This window comes from Syngnathus floridae, chromosome 1 (assembly GCF_059516105.1).
Source record: "Syngnathus floridae isolate MCC-2025c chromosome 1, RoL_Sflo_1.0, whole genome shotgun sequence".
Classification (NCBI taxonomy): domain Eukaryota; kingdom Metazoa; phylum Chordata; class Actinopteri; order Syngnathiformes; family Syngnathidae; genus Syngnathus; species Syngnathus floridae.
The window spans coordinates 17,606,246-17,623,082 of record NC_142413.1 but is presented as its reverse complement, the minus strand read 5'-3'; the positions used below and the strand labels follow the sequence as shown (position 1 = coordinate 17,623,082).

At 42.2% G+C, this 16,837-nt stretch overlaps 2 protein-coding genes across 2 annotated transcripts in view; one reads left to right on the top strand and one right to left on the bottom strand.

The window, feature by feature from the left end:
* dock2 (dedicator of cytokinesis 2) overlaps window positions 1–16,837 on the bottom strand; it is a 121,704-nt gene that overhangs the window by 101,844 nt on the left and 3,023 nt on the right. The gene's annotated exons all lie outside the window — the stretch shown is intronic.
* On the top strand, window positions 2,007–3,912 carry hrh2a (histamine receptor H2a). Its single transcript, XM_088394845.1, has 2 exons — window positions 2,007–3,009; window positions 3,743–3,912. The coding sequence occupies exons 1-2, from the start codon at window positions 2,007–2,009 to the stop codon at window positions 3,910–3,912; spliced, it is 1,173 nt and encodes a 390-aa protein (XP_088250971.1).

The following is a 16,837-nucleotide window of genomic DNA, read 5'->3' as shown; positions in this document are numbered from 1 at the left end:
GAAAATGCGTGACAATTTACAGATGAACTTAATTTGATCTACTCTAAACTTCTTGTTCAACTGTTACATGTTTAAATACTTTCTGCACATCTTGATATTCTTTAAACAGGAGCTCAATGGCAAAAAGGTTGGGTTTTTTTTGCAACCTGCAGATGATACGGTGATATCCGTACTAAGACCAGGGGCTGCTTCACTCTGAGAACCGGATCCTGTTTAAAACCTCTCAATGAGGAGGGAGTCGGCGCTGTCTAGTTCTCATGATGTCAAAATGTAACCATATAAAGATAGCTAGATAAAGGGAAACTGTTTAAAACAAATTGATGGAAATCATGGCGCAAGCACTTGTGAAATTTGCTATTCAGCTCCTTGTAGGCTGGCCTATGGTAATTGGACACTCAGTTGTGCCAAAAGTAGTCAAACACTGATTTGTAGTCAAAAGGTTGGGGGAAAGTCAAATTAGATCACTTGGGAAGATTATAATGCATTTTATGTATCTACTAATGTTTTATCTTTTTTTTAATTATATTGTGAATAGTGCTTGACTTGCTCTACAATGTGTTCTAACCTACTTGTACAAATTCAGGCTAAATCTTAAATATTTTTCCTGTGACAGGGTTTTTGCTGACAAGATGGGAGCAAAAACCTTAAACTTCGTCTCACAGAACAGTACTGTTAGCAGTGCTTTTGCGAGTCCAATTTGGTGTCCTTTGCTATAATTGTTAACAAAAAAAAGTTAACAATGCCATTCTTAAAAGATATCTATAGATGCCTTTTCATATCACTTTGTTGTTGTTTTAATGCTCTACTAGAGCAGAAAAATACTACAACTATCTCTGTGTGCCCTTACACACTAATACAAAGCCAATCCATAACATTAATGTATTCGACATTGTCATGAATGTCCGCAAGTGCGCTAAAACACAATTAACAGGACTTTACAGCACTCTGATAACTGAGACATAGCATTAAATTTGTTGCAAAGGGATGGTACTCGACAGCTTTGGTATTGATCTCATTAGATTGCATAGATACCTACACTTTGGAGGCCAGTCAGTGAATTAAACAGGAAAGCGGACAAACGCTTTTGCAGTAGACTGTGTCAACATACAAACCAGCTGAATTAATCCCAGTGGTTGATAAATGTAGCACAAGCAAACTACTGAGCAAATGTTATCTTGCAAAATGGAATGACAGTTTTCATTTGATGCAGCTCTGGTGGATTGAGAGTACAGAAAGATGAAGGAATTAAAGCATTTAAACACAAACTTTACATTGTGGAAATTAATAACATAGAATTACTTGCAATCATGTATTGGTTTAAGATACGTCAGTGACTATCTTTTTTATCTTTAAGTTCTTTCAAGCAGTTTCAGTACTTTTGAGCAGTTATCTTCAAATAACACATATTCGCCCAATGGTTTGGCAAATCAAATAATTTAATTTGAAAATTCAGCTGAAAGTCTAAAACAATTCCCAGATAGATATTCCACATTACCTTTCTGCCTGTTCAATTATGCTCACTTTTGATTTCAAGATTCAGTATTATTTTCTTCATTTGCGCTAAGTGGAGGTTTTGGTTCTCCATCGGAAGTATTAAAAACTTCACACAACATAGAAATAAACACCAAAATATCCTTATTGTCAAATGCTCAACTGGATGAAAATAATGTCTCACTTGATTGTTTTGTCACTTTCTGCCCACTAGATGGTAGTAAAGCCATGGAAGACGGTGTGCTTGAAGCCATTCACTAGATTCAACACCGGTGAAGATCTCTGCCTTCAGGACCACAACATGGAACAATGGATTCCACCTCTACAGTCATCTTACACTGAGAGTACAGAGAGACATGGAGTCACTTGGATGAGACTGCAAGAAGCCTGATCATTGAAAGCACACATACTGCACATGGAATTAAATGCATCTTTGATAGATTTTATGTATTGGTTAATTGAAGGGTAAAAAATCAGGATGTTACAAGGCTGAATCTTGTGCAAGCCAAGCAGCCATGCTGTCCAAAATAGCAGTGGGTCTCATCCTGACCCTTCTAATCCTTCTGACCATCATCGGCAATGTGCTGGTGTGCCTGGCGGTGTGCGCTTCACGACGCCTTCGCTGTCTGACCAACTGCTTCATTGTGTCACTGGCGGTGACCGACCTTCTGCTCGGCCTGGCCGTGCTGCCCTTCTCGGCCCACCTGCAACTCACCGACGACTGGCCTTTGGGCCCGGTCTTCTGCAACTTCTACATCTCCATGGACGTCATGCTCTGCACCGCCTCCATTCTTACGCTGCTGGCCATAAGTATGGACCGCTATTTGGCCGTTACAATGCCGCTCAGATACAGCTCCCTGGTTTTGCCTTGGAGAGTATTTGTGGCCATGGCAAGCGTCTGGACTGTGTCGGTGGCTGTGTCCTTCTTGCCCATCTACATGGGCTGGAACACCGTCAATGGGACAGTGCAAAACTACGATCAGCATACTCCCGAGAGGACATGTCGCTTTGAGCTCAACAGGCCGTACGTGCTGACCGACTCGCTTCTCACCTTCTATCTGCCCTTGCTGGTCATGTGCTGCACTTACCTGAGAATACTTCGCATCGCACGGGCACAGATCAAGCGCATCGTCAGTGCTCGGCCCACGTGCATCACCACCTACACGAGCCACCAATCGGCTGTCACAACTGTCCTCTCCAGTGTCCCGGCATCGGCACTGCGGGAGCACAAGGCCACAGTGACGCTCGCTGCAGTGATAGGAGCCTTTGTGGTGTGCTGGCTGCCTTACTTTATCCTGTTCACGGCGCTTGGCCTACAGGAGAATCCCGACCCTAACAAAGTGCCAGAATTTTCCATCGTGCTGTGGCTGGGTTATGCCAACTCAGCCCTCAATCCCATCCTCTACGGAGCTCTTAACAGGGACTTCAGGTCCGCCTACACGCACCTACTGAGATGTCGTTGGCCGACATACAGTGGGTGGAGGAGCAGACATACTTCTGCCACCGAAACAATAGCAGGTATACATACACGTTATGTGAAAGGTTATTTCGGAGAAGCATTTCTTTAATAAAGCAAAATCAATAAGCGTAGGCTCTGAATTGCAGCCTGAGAACAGTTCTACTACAAAAACATGTACCTTTATGAATGTTCACCTTAGCTTCTTGGATCACATATTGTTCCAACTCAAGAAGATTCATCCTAACATTCTTTGGCGAAATAAGTATTTCAGCTTCAGAATTCTGAGATACAGGATGTACAAGCCAACATTTAAAATAACAGTAATTTAGCCAAATTGCCAATGCCAACATTGTTATAAATTTGCTGACAGATCATGCTAAGATGTTGATCATATGACTTTGGAGGATATTCAAGATCAATAGCTTTTCTGCAGTAATGGTAAATGATCCTTAAAACTTTGAAGACTAGTGGGGAACAAAAAAAAGACCTTTTTAGCCGATATCGATCAACTGGAAATTGTGAGTGACCCTGATTGCAGATCACATGATTGGGACAACTCTACCTTCTACCATCTATGTCTTGTTGGGTACCATCCAAAATCAATTGGGTTCTTATTAATTGGTTCTAGTTGAAATTCTACAAAAGTATTTATGAATGAGAAAAGTCATGCTGAAAGAAAGTTCACTTGATGAAATCTCATAGCTTTGAGTTTGACCGTGGATTTTGTTTACTTTTCGACAATAAAATGTTAATTGGCAATTGTTGCCTTTGTTTGATGTTCCTCTACTTTAGGCAGAGAACAGCTCATGGAGGTCACGCTGCTGTGTGGACACGCATCTGCCAGCTGCAGGGCGGGTCAAACTGTTCACAACTTCATGCCACAAGAGACAAATAGCAGGACTAACACAAGCATGACCCAATTTGTAAAGGGCACAACTGACAGCGATTTTGATGGAGGTTAAAAGGTAAACTAATATGCTCTCTGCAATGCGGACGATCGTTGATAGTCACCACCTATGTGAGCTGACTCAACCGCTAGTCAGTTACAGGGCACATTATAGAAGGCACCCACAGTCACTGAGTGAAAACTGAACACGCGCTGCCTACATGCATGCCAAGAAAATGAACCACTCCAGCATCAGTGATGACACACAGAGATGTTTTCGATGCTATGTTAGTCAGTGTACTAAATCTGCGGCTGAAAAATAAATAATAAAACAATTTAGAATGCTTGAGAATTACCAAGATTACCCCATTAATAATTGCATTGCACTAAACAGCAATAAAAGCTATTGTAAATTGAGGAGATTCATTTTCATTTTTGCTTTTGCCAGGACAATCGAGGGCACCTCCGGCAGCGCTTCGCTTTGACTTGCACATCCACTTTTTCATTGATTTTCACATTACGTATTTTATGTGCCCTCTCTGCATCCATTGCAGCCTGGTGATCCTGAAAGTGGGGATCCTTCCATCTGTGGTCCCTTCTCAATGTTTCTCATTTTTCCCCTGGAAGGATTTTTTTTTGTTTTTCCTTGCCCTTTTGGGAGCTTAAGATCAGGGGATGCTTTGAGAATAATTGTCAATTGTTTGTCTATGTGAAGCCCTTTGAGACTGCTTGTGATTTAGGGATATACAAACAAACTTGACTTGACTTGGCTTTTGTGGGTTCCTCATGTAACGACCAAAAATGAGAGGCCCGAATTTCAGTCTCACGTTAATGCCAGTTGTCACACGCTGTAGTCTTAATCTAAGAGTGGAAACGAAAGACCTCTGTAGCACCACCTCTCTTCACACTCAAGAAACATCAATGGACATGGACTATGGCAACTGACGGCAAATAGAGTCTTCCTGGCAGATCCCTGAAGGACTTAATATGTTCACCAACATACTGGCCCTTTAGCACAAGCAGTGCAGCTGGACGTTTAAGACAAGTGCGTCCTCTTGTGGTAGCATCAAGTACCACAAGATGAACTGTGACTATATGGCCAGCGTACTATACTGGTCTAAAACAAAGCATTGCTATTAAAGTGACCTCATTATCACTTGATGTATTGTAACAAGTCTGTGTTATTGGAATATGTAGCATGGAATGTACTGCATTGTACTGCAAATGCATGAGTACATTTATTTCCAATGACTCTTTGACGAGAATGTTGGCAAATGTACTCTATCAATTTATAGTATCAGAAATACAGTATCTTACTACTTTTTACTTCATATAGTTGCTCTATTTACAGCTTTGAATACATGCTTTCCAAACCATTGCAAATATTCTCACAGACTGTATGTTATGTTAGTTTCATGCAAAAAGCTAATACTTTTTAGATACAAGTGTAAATTGATTAAAATGAAATATGACAAATATTCATGACCTGTTGTCATGCTTAAAATGTAACAGAGGTGCCCCAATTGTCTTGTCTGTATGTTTCTACATACGTTTAACTAGCGTTCAAATCTGTGTTAAATCTAATGAACAAGAAATGTAATAAAGGCATTAAGGTCTTCCTCGAGCTGGCTGTGGGTCAAACGAAGTAATCGGGTGCAAAGTGCCATGGTGAGAGACGTAAACAAGACCCTGATGGTCATTCTGGCTGAGAACCAAAAGTACTCTGAGGATATGAGATAAAGTTCTGGAAAAAGAACCACGATGTTTAGGACAGATGATGAGCAATAACTGTCCTGATGCCCATGGGATTTTAATATTGTTTTCATCAGACTAGAGGTTTTCTCACAGGATGGATGTCACAATGGATCTCAATTTCTTAGTTCACATCGCTCACCCAGGATCTTCTCCCCAGGTTGGTCTACTCACCTGCAGCACCAAGCCATATGAAAAGTCGTTTAAACACTTACAGAGGTCACTGTGCTCTTGGGGACAGTAAGTAGGGAAGAAAAACATGTGTAGGCTTACCAAACAATCCCATCTGAGCTTTCCTTGAAGACCCTGTGAGAGTGTTTTTTTGTTTAATGGGCACTTAACAGGGTGGGAGGTGGTCTCCAGTCAAAAGCTAAAGAGAAATGAAAGGAAACATTTCTGGAGTGTAAAGTCTACACGACTGTGTCCATATGAGAATCCTTCCTTCCTTCCTTCCTTCCTTCCTTCCTTCCTTCCTTCCTTCCTTCCTTCCTTCCTTCCTTCCTTCCTTCCTTCCTTCCTTCCTTCCTTCCTTCCTTCCTTCCAGAGTAGATCTTCAACTATTTCCCAATTTTTTATGAAGGCTGAATTAGTATAACCAGAAAACTGAAAAGGCGTTAACTTTTGGAACGTGCTGTGTATTTAGTCTTTTCTCGTGTGCTACTAAAGTTAACCATAACTATATTTTTCTTTTCTCCACGGTACATCCTCCTCCAGGCTGTTTAATCATTATAAATTACAACTTCATTTCTTAACCAGATTGTAGAAAGACTTTTACACCCATCAATCTCTTTAATTTTACTCGATTCAGTTCACATCGTCTAGAAATCAGCCACCGGATAATATTTACTCATAAAAATGCTCAAATTACAACCACTTTATCCACAGTTACATTTTAAATCACATTCACCAGTGACGGCAAAATCAGGTTTTACAGGAGGCATAGCTGGGACAATGTCGATCCACATCGTACAGTACTGTATATTTTTAAACAATATTTATATTTAAAATAAAAATTAAAAAAAACACCAAAGTAGTCCTGGACCACAAATGTGGCTCAGACCAATGACGAAGAAGAACTCACTACTCTCTTTGACAAAACTCTCCAAAACAATATCGTTGTCGACCATTTGGTTGCAATGTTGTACCCTATCAAGTGGCGAGCAAAACAGGAGATAGTTTACAACCACAATAAAAAGTAACCACTACGAATCCAGCCATCCAAGTGCTTTGGGAAGGGTTTACGTGGGGGAAATGGCAAACACTCAGCAGAAATCGCTTTAAACGCTGCTATCATGTCTTAAAAACCTGTGTGGTTGACGTGTTCAGAAAGTTTCACAAATTCTTCAATGGACAGCAATTACAATTGTATTTATGATGCTTTCATCTTTAAGAGCGCCTGTAGGTCCACTGCCGTACATCACGCTTCGCTCTGTTGGTCACTCAAGGCATCCATCCCTCTGTCTCGTTTGGAACGATGGCCATACGGACTGCTCACGCTACATGAAAACCATTCATCATTATTTCCTAGACAAAACATTTATGTGAGGGAGGGTTTTAGAAAAAAAAAGGCTTGCAGTCAGAATCACACACTCATATATAAGTATCTCTATAGAAGCTATCAATCATAAATATTGTCATTATTCAACGGTGTCATCGACAAGCCCTCCTCCTTTTCTTCTCTTCTTTCTCCCTTTGTACACACGCGCGCACACACACACGCACACACACACACACACACACACACACACACACAGGAAGAGCATCATGAATCATAAATCTTATGAATGCCATCTAAACACTTTTCAGAGCTATGAGGAATAGAGATGATTGATCGATTCGGTCGAGGGGGGCGAAAGCAAAGAAGATGGACAGAAGGTTGAAACCAGCAACGCAGGGGTCACTGGCTGCAGTTTGGGGGTCAAACGGATTTGGCGGAAGCACAATATGGCCGACGAGGAAGGAGAGATGTGCGGTGGGGCGCTGAAGAATGGATGAAGGAGGAGGGAGCAAGAGGAGGAGGAGGAGGAGGAGGTTGGGGGATGTTGCCTCAGTGAGGCTGAAGCCATAACTCATCTTTTATTAAAAATAATGAAAAAAACTTAATGAGTTAATATCTGGAGAAAGAGACAGTGAGGCAGCAACGGCGGAAGGGACAGCAAATGGAGGGAAGCAAGGAGAAGTGATCAGACAGAAAAGCGAAGCGGGTCAGTGTTTAGTCATTTATCCCACTTTTCAAAAGTTCATATAAAAGCCATTAAGGCAGGCGAGGGGCCAGTCATTGTTGTCCCCTTTCTTTCTGATGACCTAAATCCCCCTGCCTGCTTGGTAATTAACGGCACTTAACAACCAATTAACTGTGATGAGCTAAATTAGCAGGGTACACTCTCCATTGACGAGTACATTATGAGCGTACACCTCGAGAGAAACCTCAACGGCCCGTGTTTGCTTGTCGACAAATGACGGATTAATTACTATTAAAGCATCCGCATGCTAATGAGCTGAGAAACAATTAGATGGGCTGTTAGCATACGAGAGCAGCTGCAGCACGGACGGCAAGCGATGGGCGGGAGTGAAAGGAAGAAATCTTCATTGGGAAGCGATACTGATTAAATGGATGGAGAGAAGCACTCTTCACCCAATATCCATGAACTTATTAAATACATGACATCACAATTTGTCTTTCCTACCACGCAGCTATACATCCCCTAGCCTGCCATCATCTATTCTTTGCCACGGAAAACTCTTTCTTTTTCTTTTCCAGCTTCTCTCCAACTCTTCCCTCCTTCCTGCTTGGGGGACACAGTCCTGTGAAGGAATTTAATATGCAACTTTTATATGAGAAACCAATCGCATACGTCCGGGTCTATTGGGCTCGCAATCTATCGGCCCGGACGGCTAATGTAATAGAGGGAGCCTGGGCTATTTATCACATGGGGAGCTATGGTTCCTTCTCTCTCTCTCTCACTCTGTCTTTATTCAAGCCCAGATTCCATGGCTGCCACTAAATCAGGCCAACTATGAGCTATAGCTGCCCAGAGGGTATCTCCTCTTTTATAGAGGGATTTGGATTGTGTATCTTCCGGTTCCTCAGTGGTCGTTGAAGCCTCTTACGGAAGCCATAAACACTCAAACAAAAGGAAAGGAGTTATGCGTCCCTCTGTCCCCTTTGTGTGGACATGGAGACGGACGGGGGAGGTGGAGGCGTAATGAAGCTGATGACGAATTTATTAATAGTGCAACGACGCAGCAACGGGCTTTCTAGACTTACAGGTAGACTTTGGCATGTGAGCTTTTATTTTCAGATCAAACTACCATATCTACTCGCACAGAAACAAACACATACCACAACATGACTCCCGTGAGCTTGGGAAAGTGGGAAAAAATTATCACACACAGCCAGGTGTGGTATGTAGCGAGATTGCTCCAGTACATATCTCAGACAGGAACTGTTGGATGCTCAGTGCATTGTGCGAGAAGCATTGCGTATCTAAAGGTGTTATTGTTCTTCAGATGACAAACTGGTTGAGACTGACTCAATGCCATCCGGTGCAACCAAGAACGGCATTCCATTGTGTCTCGTTTGATTCATTCACAAATCAACAATCATTTCCAGGAAAATCAACAATTTAAATAATTATTCAAATAATCAATTGGTGTGCCCATCAAATTTTGCACAATTACGAGAAGTGTTTTTCAATCATTTTCACACTCATGTAGCTTTAAAGGTAACCAAAGTATTGTCCCAATATTTGGACACCAAGGTTTATCTCAACAGTGGAACCTCCAAGCTCAACCAAACTGCAACAACATAACTTCTTCAAAAAAGCCAAAGACGTAGTATGAATATAATTGATCAAAAATTCCTACTGCATTGTGATGTTTGGTAAATCTGAGGTTTGAAATAGAAGTAAAATATCTTGCCATAAACAAAGTGTGTGTGCGTGTGTGTGTGTGTGGCAGAGGGGTATATTGCTGGCCACCTGCAGCAATTAACATGCCGCAGATAACCAAATTCATTTAAACAAATTAGCCACATTACCGGCCACTGTGTACTCGCTGATGGCAATTAATAAGAAATTAGCCACAATCAGCCCTATATTAACATCTCACAGAGGGGCCGCGGCTGGAAATTAATAAGCGGAGATTCATCTCTCTTACTGTCTTTCTGGCTCCTCATCCTCCTCCCACGTACACAACCACACACACCTACACACACCTATATTGTTCATCACACACCTCAAAAACACACTTTTTTCTTCCTATGAAGCGTCTCATGATCTGCAATCTGCTCGTGTCAGCTAGCCAGCTTCCTCTTTACCAGGGTGTGAAATCCCCCTGATAGACATATGTGCGTGTGCATACGTGCATGTGTGTGTGCGTGTGTGCGTGCACGTGCGTGTGTCTGGCATATACATGCACACACACGCACACGCACACGCACGCACACACACACACACACACACACACACACACACACACACACACACACGCACACACACACACACATATATAGAGCGATAGAGATATACCATAGATTGTATATTTATACAGTGTGTGGCCTACTGCAAGCATGTGTGTGTGTGTGTGTGTGTGTGTGTGTGTGTGTAAAAAGGTGCCACACAAATGAGAAGTGGTGGGGCATCAGCAGAGACAAGGCCAGCCTCTGGGGGTCCTCACACCAATCAGCAAAGTTCACCAAGAATCAATTAACACCAGTGGGAGGGGGCAAAGGGTACGGCAGCGCACACACTAAGACATACACACAGTGTCCGTACGCACGTTGCCTACACATGGCACTGTCTGAGGAGATATTCGTCACATCACACATTGAACTAAATGCCAGCCAGCATGTGTGTGTGCGCATGTCCATCCCAGAGTGCCCCTGACTCTCATGGTGTGAGTTTGGGGAACAGATTGGGGGTCAGCAGGGGGGCAGACCAGGGTCACCCCCGTCTGAGTGGCGTGTGTGTGCATGTGTGTGTGTGTTTCTGACCACTACCCCCAAGGCTGGCCTGCAGGCAGACGTGAATAAGACGGATGGAGCTGATTCCAAGTATAAGTTCATTAAATCCATGGAGAATAAAAACATGATAAAGTGTGGCGGCGGCACAATGAGCGTCTCGTGTTTCATATTCCATTCACTCACTGGGGCTTCATGACTACCATTCATCATTGCATCCTTACCCAAAATGAGTGACCATTCGAGCCTTGACAAATAAGTTGCCGCTCTCATGTGAAAGCAAAAAGTTTTTCGAGGAGGTGACAAAGCCTGGGCTCCAAAAGACAAGGGACCCAAATAAAGTAATCACAGGGCATCTTCCATGTGAACATTCCACTGTGAAACCACACCTCCTTCCTCTTCCTCCCTGCCATCTCCATCTGTTCCCCCATTGCACTCGTCCGTCCACTGTACCCCCTCCTCGCCATCCATCCTCTTTTCCCCTCGTTTCCTCTGCTCCACTTTGGCCTTCCTACCCTGGGGGAGGTAAGGTGATCTCCCTGTGCTGGTGTAAGTGACTGGTATTCGTCTGCATCTCTGTCTGTCTGTTTGATCCCGCCACTAATGACTCCACTGGGAGGGAGCATTGATAATGGGAAATCAATATAGAGGACAGCGCTCAGGAGTGGCCTCACTTAGCTCTCGCTCTTTCACGCCTCACAGCAAAATGCCTCCGTGTGCGTGTGCGTGTGTGTGTGTGCGTGTGCGTGTGCGTGTGTGTGTGTGCACAGCTATATTTAAAGTGCATGTACTCCCTCATGATTTTCCATTGCTCTATTAAAATCTTTTCCCAGTTCTAATTCATCTTCTTTAGACAGTACAACTAAAATTTAACATCAAAATTGGAGTTGGTTTAACAGAGTAAACAAGCACAATAAAAAATTAAAACGTATGCTTATTCGGTGATTAAAAATCATCTTTAAGATGCACAACTAAAGTTTTAGATCTGTGTAGAGTACATAAAATTAAGACTATTAAGCAAATTGATGTATCTACGCTGCCTCCAGAAATTATGAAAGAATGCCAAGAGATGTTAGTTAGTGAAATGTACACAAAAGATTACATTATTTTCAAAGAAATTCTCGCTATCACCCAGGTACGTCCTCTGGGGCTTTTGAGCAATCTGATTGGATTCTGAAGTAAATGCTACGATCTTACGGGCAATTCCATGGTTTCACTTATACAGCGAGCGGATTTAACATTTGAAAGTTACGTTTGACTATTCGGAGTTAAGACTGTAAATATCAGCAACTGCTTTCTGACTACTAGTGCTATCGGGATTTCATATCGCTTGAGAAATCACATCACTTTTGCTCTTCATGTGTACGGAGGTTCAATTACAGATGTCTTCAAGTCGTTCACAGTTTTATTTGATTCACGTTTGTGTGTATCTGTGAAGCTTTGATGTGAGAAAACCCCAAACAAATGAACAGCAGAGTGACAATTTATATGTTGCAGATATCTGAAATGGCAATTGTGAATCAGAAGAATGTAGTTGCTACAGACAAAGCTGAGTGAACTGCAAAATAATCAACATAGCTTCTAGAAGAAATCACACTTTTTAAGAATAAATATGATTATGCACCCATAAAATATAAATATACTATTTTTGGCACAATGTGTAGGCTTGACTCAGCAGCATTCACACCATACAGCGGCAGATGGACATTTCGGACATGTGTGTGTGTGTGTGGGGGGGGGGGGGGGGGGGGGGAGGGGGGCGCATGTGTGTGTGTGTGCGTGCGTGCGTGTGCGCGTCTGTGCATGTGCACATTAAAGTACATTTGGGTACATTTGAGTTAACGCGCGTGTCCTCAATCATTCACACTCTTACGCCTGGAGCAAGACAGGTGCGGCTGGTGGCATGAGGCTGGTGCCCCCCCGACACTCCAAGCCCTACAACCCCGAGGGTCCAGAAGGCCCAGCAAAGCAGGAGGCTGAAGTGCAGCTCCCTCTGCCAGGCACCAGTGCACTATGACTGGTGGCAGCTGGTCCTCTGTCACCTCCCCTCCCTCCTCTGCCCCACTACTCCCCTGCATGAGCGCCCCGTGGGCAGTCAACAGGAGGGGTGAGGAGGTCAAGAGGCAGGGGAGAATTGGTGGAACGGTGGCGACACGCGGGATAATCGGCTTTTATGAAGCGGAGAGAGCGCAGATAGAGAAAAGGGGCGCGCGCCTCTGACACAAGGCGACTTGACTACAAGCAGTAATGAATTAGTGCATTAGCCCCAGACCAGGGGCGTTCGAGACAACTCAGCTGCTCTTAACAACACGCTGGCTGGCACACTCCCGTCCCGCGCACGTATAAATCACTCAAAGGTCGTTACAGCGGGACCGGGAGTTTATTCATTACATTAGTCATATTCTCTCCATTGGGTCCGTCTTGAAACGTATCTCATTTAATCCTCTAAGTGAAAATATACTAAAAAAAAAAGATTAGAAAATAAAATCCAAAGACAGTGAAAAGGATACGAGAACCCTCTTGTCCAAACATGTGTTCAATTATCATCAGGCCCAAAATGATGTCCTTTAATGCTTTAACTCTTTCTCTCACATGACCATCCATCTTTCTCTCCCGGCGCATCCCTTTTAATTCTGACCAGTGTGGTTACATCCTTCCCTCTCATCCTCCGCTCCCTCCTTCTTAACTAGCGTGAAGAGGCAGCCATGCGTTCAACCATCAGACAGGCCAAACGTGCTCCATGACCATCACACACGCACATGCGCTTGCTGCCCAGGCATATTGTTCCTTCACGTGACATATCAGTGTATCCTTTGTGGTTCAATAAGCATCCTGGTGTCCTTTTTTTCTGATTTGTGTGCAGTATGCATGTTTAAAGTTGATCTTTTTTGTTGTTTTTGTTGTTTTCTTTTACAGTGTATTATTCTTCAGTTTACTGCTGCAATGGGGGGGACAACTTCTGCCTTACTGTACTGACTTTCATTTGCGTACTCACAGAACATACTTATCCTTAGTAATGCCATTATGTATTGCAATTTTGATGAGAATGCATTTTGTTCTAATAGAATGTTGGATTTACAGTCAAGATTTTTTAGCTGATCAAGTTATTTATAAAAAAAAAGAATTGAAAAGTCTGACTAATCTATTCAGTCTATTTAAACAATTTGATTATTTATGTGAGAGAGAGAGAGAGAGAGAGAGAGAGAGAGAGAGAGAGAAAGAAAGAGAGAGAGAGAAAGAGAGAGAGAGAAAGAGCGAGAGCGAGAGCGAGAGCGAGCGAGAGAGATAATGATGATGCTCAGTTTTGATTGACATTATCAGGTATATGTTCATTTAACATTCTCATGGTTGTAGATAGGCGTGTTTTACAACTGCTCTGACGTGTATACAGTATTTTGACCACACTGAGAAAAAAAATAGTGACTGCAGTTGTTGTACTTCAATGATGTTTATCAGTACAAAAAAAAAAAGCTGAGATGGCTTTAGAATTATTCTGATTAAAGGTGTCTGTGGCCGGAGAATTTTATCATGATTAAGTCATTTGATCTAACTGTAGGAATAGATTAAGTCGAATTTCCTCAAAGATAATCCAATGAAACTATTGCTGCGCCCTTTAAGTGATGCAGTGCAGTTCTACGCCACTGCAGACAACCACAAGAATAAACCTGTGATCAAACTAAAATGCAGAAATGTTGCAGTGCCTTTAATTTGGCTGTACAGATGTACCCGATGAAATGTCCTGTCCTGTGTCATCTTTAATTGGTATATCCACCTGACATTTTCCCTAAATGTGCTAGCACAAGTGTCAGCAGATAAATAATGTCTACACAGAGTTCAAAGACCACAACAAGGAGGATGCTGCTGTTAGTGGTCCTGGCCTGCACACTCCCCAATGGGGGATCCATATCTCTCATCTCAAGCAACAATCCCACTGAGCATGTCAATATGAAACACTATACCAACAAGCATGAAGCCCCCCTCCCCCCACCCCTGTATTCCCTCCTCTTGGGCTGAGAGCATGAAACTCCATGCTGCATCTCTATGCGTGCAGAGGATGGGGGGAGATGTGTAAATTCGACTAAATCAAGTCCCTGCAACAGTAAAACACATTGTGGCTTTATTGCACTCAATATGATGTGATTTATTCCACGACTTTTCCTCAATGCTGCTGGGGCCGTAAAGCTTTGTTTACCCCACTTAAAAAAAAAAAAAAAAAAAAAAAAAAAAAAAGGGAATCATCAGCCTTGTAAATGTTGTCAGATGGCCCATGCCATGCACTGTCTTTGGTCCTAATACTACCTATATTAAAGAGTTTAAATATTTCATAAGGGCGGTTTTAAGAGCGAGGGAGGGGAAATCGTTAGCTGCGGTAAAGTTTCATTAACTGCTCCCCCGTTTGGCTGCGAGGCAAACTCATCTCCTCTTATTGTAATAAAACAATCTCTCTCTCTCTCTCTCCTATCTCACTCTCCGCTTCTCCTTTACATCATAATAACACACTACATCCCCTTTAAATGCACTATTACTTACCGCTGCCTTTTCATATTCGAACATCACGGGCACTTTAGCGACAATATAAAAGCGTGTCATTCATTATTCACAAGCAGCCGGCGTGGCCCCCCTTTAAAGAATAAAAAAGAAAAAAAAAAGAGTGAGGCGCGCCGCTGAAATTGATAACGTTGAGGAGACAAGCAATAAAAACGCAGCCCCCGGGTACCGAGCTGCAGACCATGCACACCCCGATTATGCAGATCAAGTGGTAATTTCTCAAACAAATCGTACTCTTTCACTCTTTTGTTGTCGTTTCTTTTGGGGACGTTTGGCGTCATCCTGTCAGCTTTTATATTGCCCGCAGTGGGAAAAAGGAGGATTAATGTATGCGTGCAAGACTTAATTGCCGCCTGTCAAAAGAGCAATACCGTACTTAATATTTTGGCCTCCTGCCCTTCAGGTTGCGTCCTAAAAGGAAGTACTACTACTATGTGGTTATTTCTGAAATTAAGACGGCTAAGCGTAAAACAGCACTGTAGGTCGCATGTAGATTTATGAATATAGTGGTGTCAATTAATGTGCTATAATCTCTTAATCCCAGATTACAACGGATTAGCTACATCTTCGAACAGTAGGTGCACGGCCACTCTGTGCAGGTTTAGCCCCTTTCAATAAAGCAGTCATGGCTAAATGTTCCGATTTATCATTTTTATCACACGGTTCATCACCATTCCGTTCATGTTCTGCGCTATATGTCTACAAAAAAAACAGCATTGCAAATGCTTTGGATTAAAATCGACTTCATTTTATCTTTTAGTCAGGCATGTGTGTCACTGTTTAGGGATGGAATTAGCTTTGTTAAATGTCACCAAGAGAAAGATAAAAACAAACTGATGACAGCTTTTAACAGACCAATTCTCCCCATCAAAAGCCACTGGTGAGCTCGCATATGGCAGCGAGAGGCAGCCAACACGCACTCACTCACTCATTCACTCCAGTCAGTCTGTCCATATTGCCAAACGAACACCCCAGGCCTCGTCCCAGCTCTTATTTGCTTCACCAGACTGGATATTAAAGAAGATGCCTCTTTATTTATTATTTTTCCACTGAATGCAAACTTTCTATTCGGGTCTCTCGCGGTATAAAATGAATAAAACGATATTGACCATTAGCATGCGTTTTTATCGTAAGACCGTGAACATTATTATATACATGATGTTTTGTTTTTTTAACATGTCAAAAGAGGCATTCAAAGTATCATACCGTTATGATCCCGCAGGATTGCATTAGCCAAACCAACAAATTGCCACTTCATTAGGTGTACAAGCATAATACTTTAATTACATTTTTAAAAAAGTAAACTACATTCATAAAGCTAAAAACCTATATCACTATTGCGGTCATGCCTGCAAATTTAGTTTGTATCATGGTGACTGCACTGCAAATGTTTTACAAAAATTTTGCCCTCTCATCTAGTAAAATAAAGTAGACAAAAAAAATTGTATCTAACACCTTCAATGAATTACAGTTCAATGCAAACTCTAACCGCAATAATGCATATACTGTACTGGAAATTAATTTCAAAGAAGCCTTTTTAACTCACAGTATTGTCTGTACAATGTTTTATTCCTCTATAGCTAAATAAAGCAATATTACGTCAACACTCAGTATGATGTATGTAAAGCTGCACGCTACTGTTTTTAAAAAATATATATTTTTATATATATATATATAAAACAAACGGATTTCTCAGAACAATCATGGAAATGTGTGTTCTTACAAATAGCGCTATAGGCAT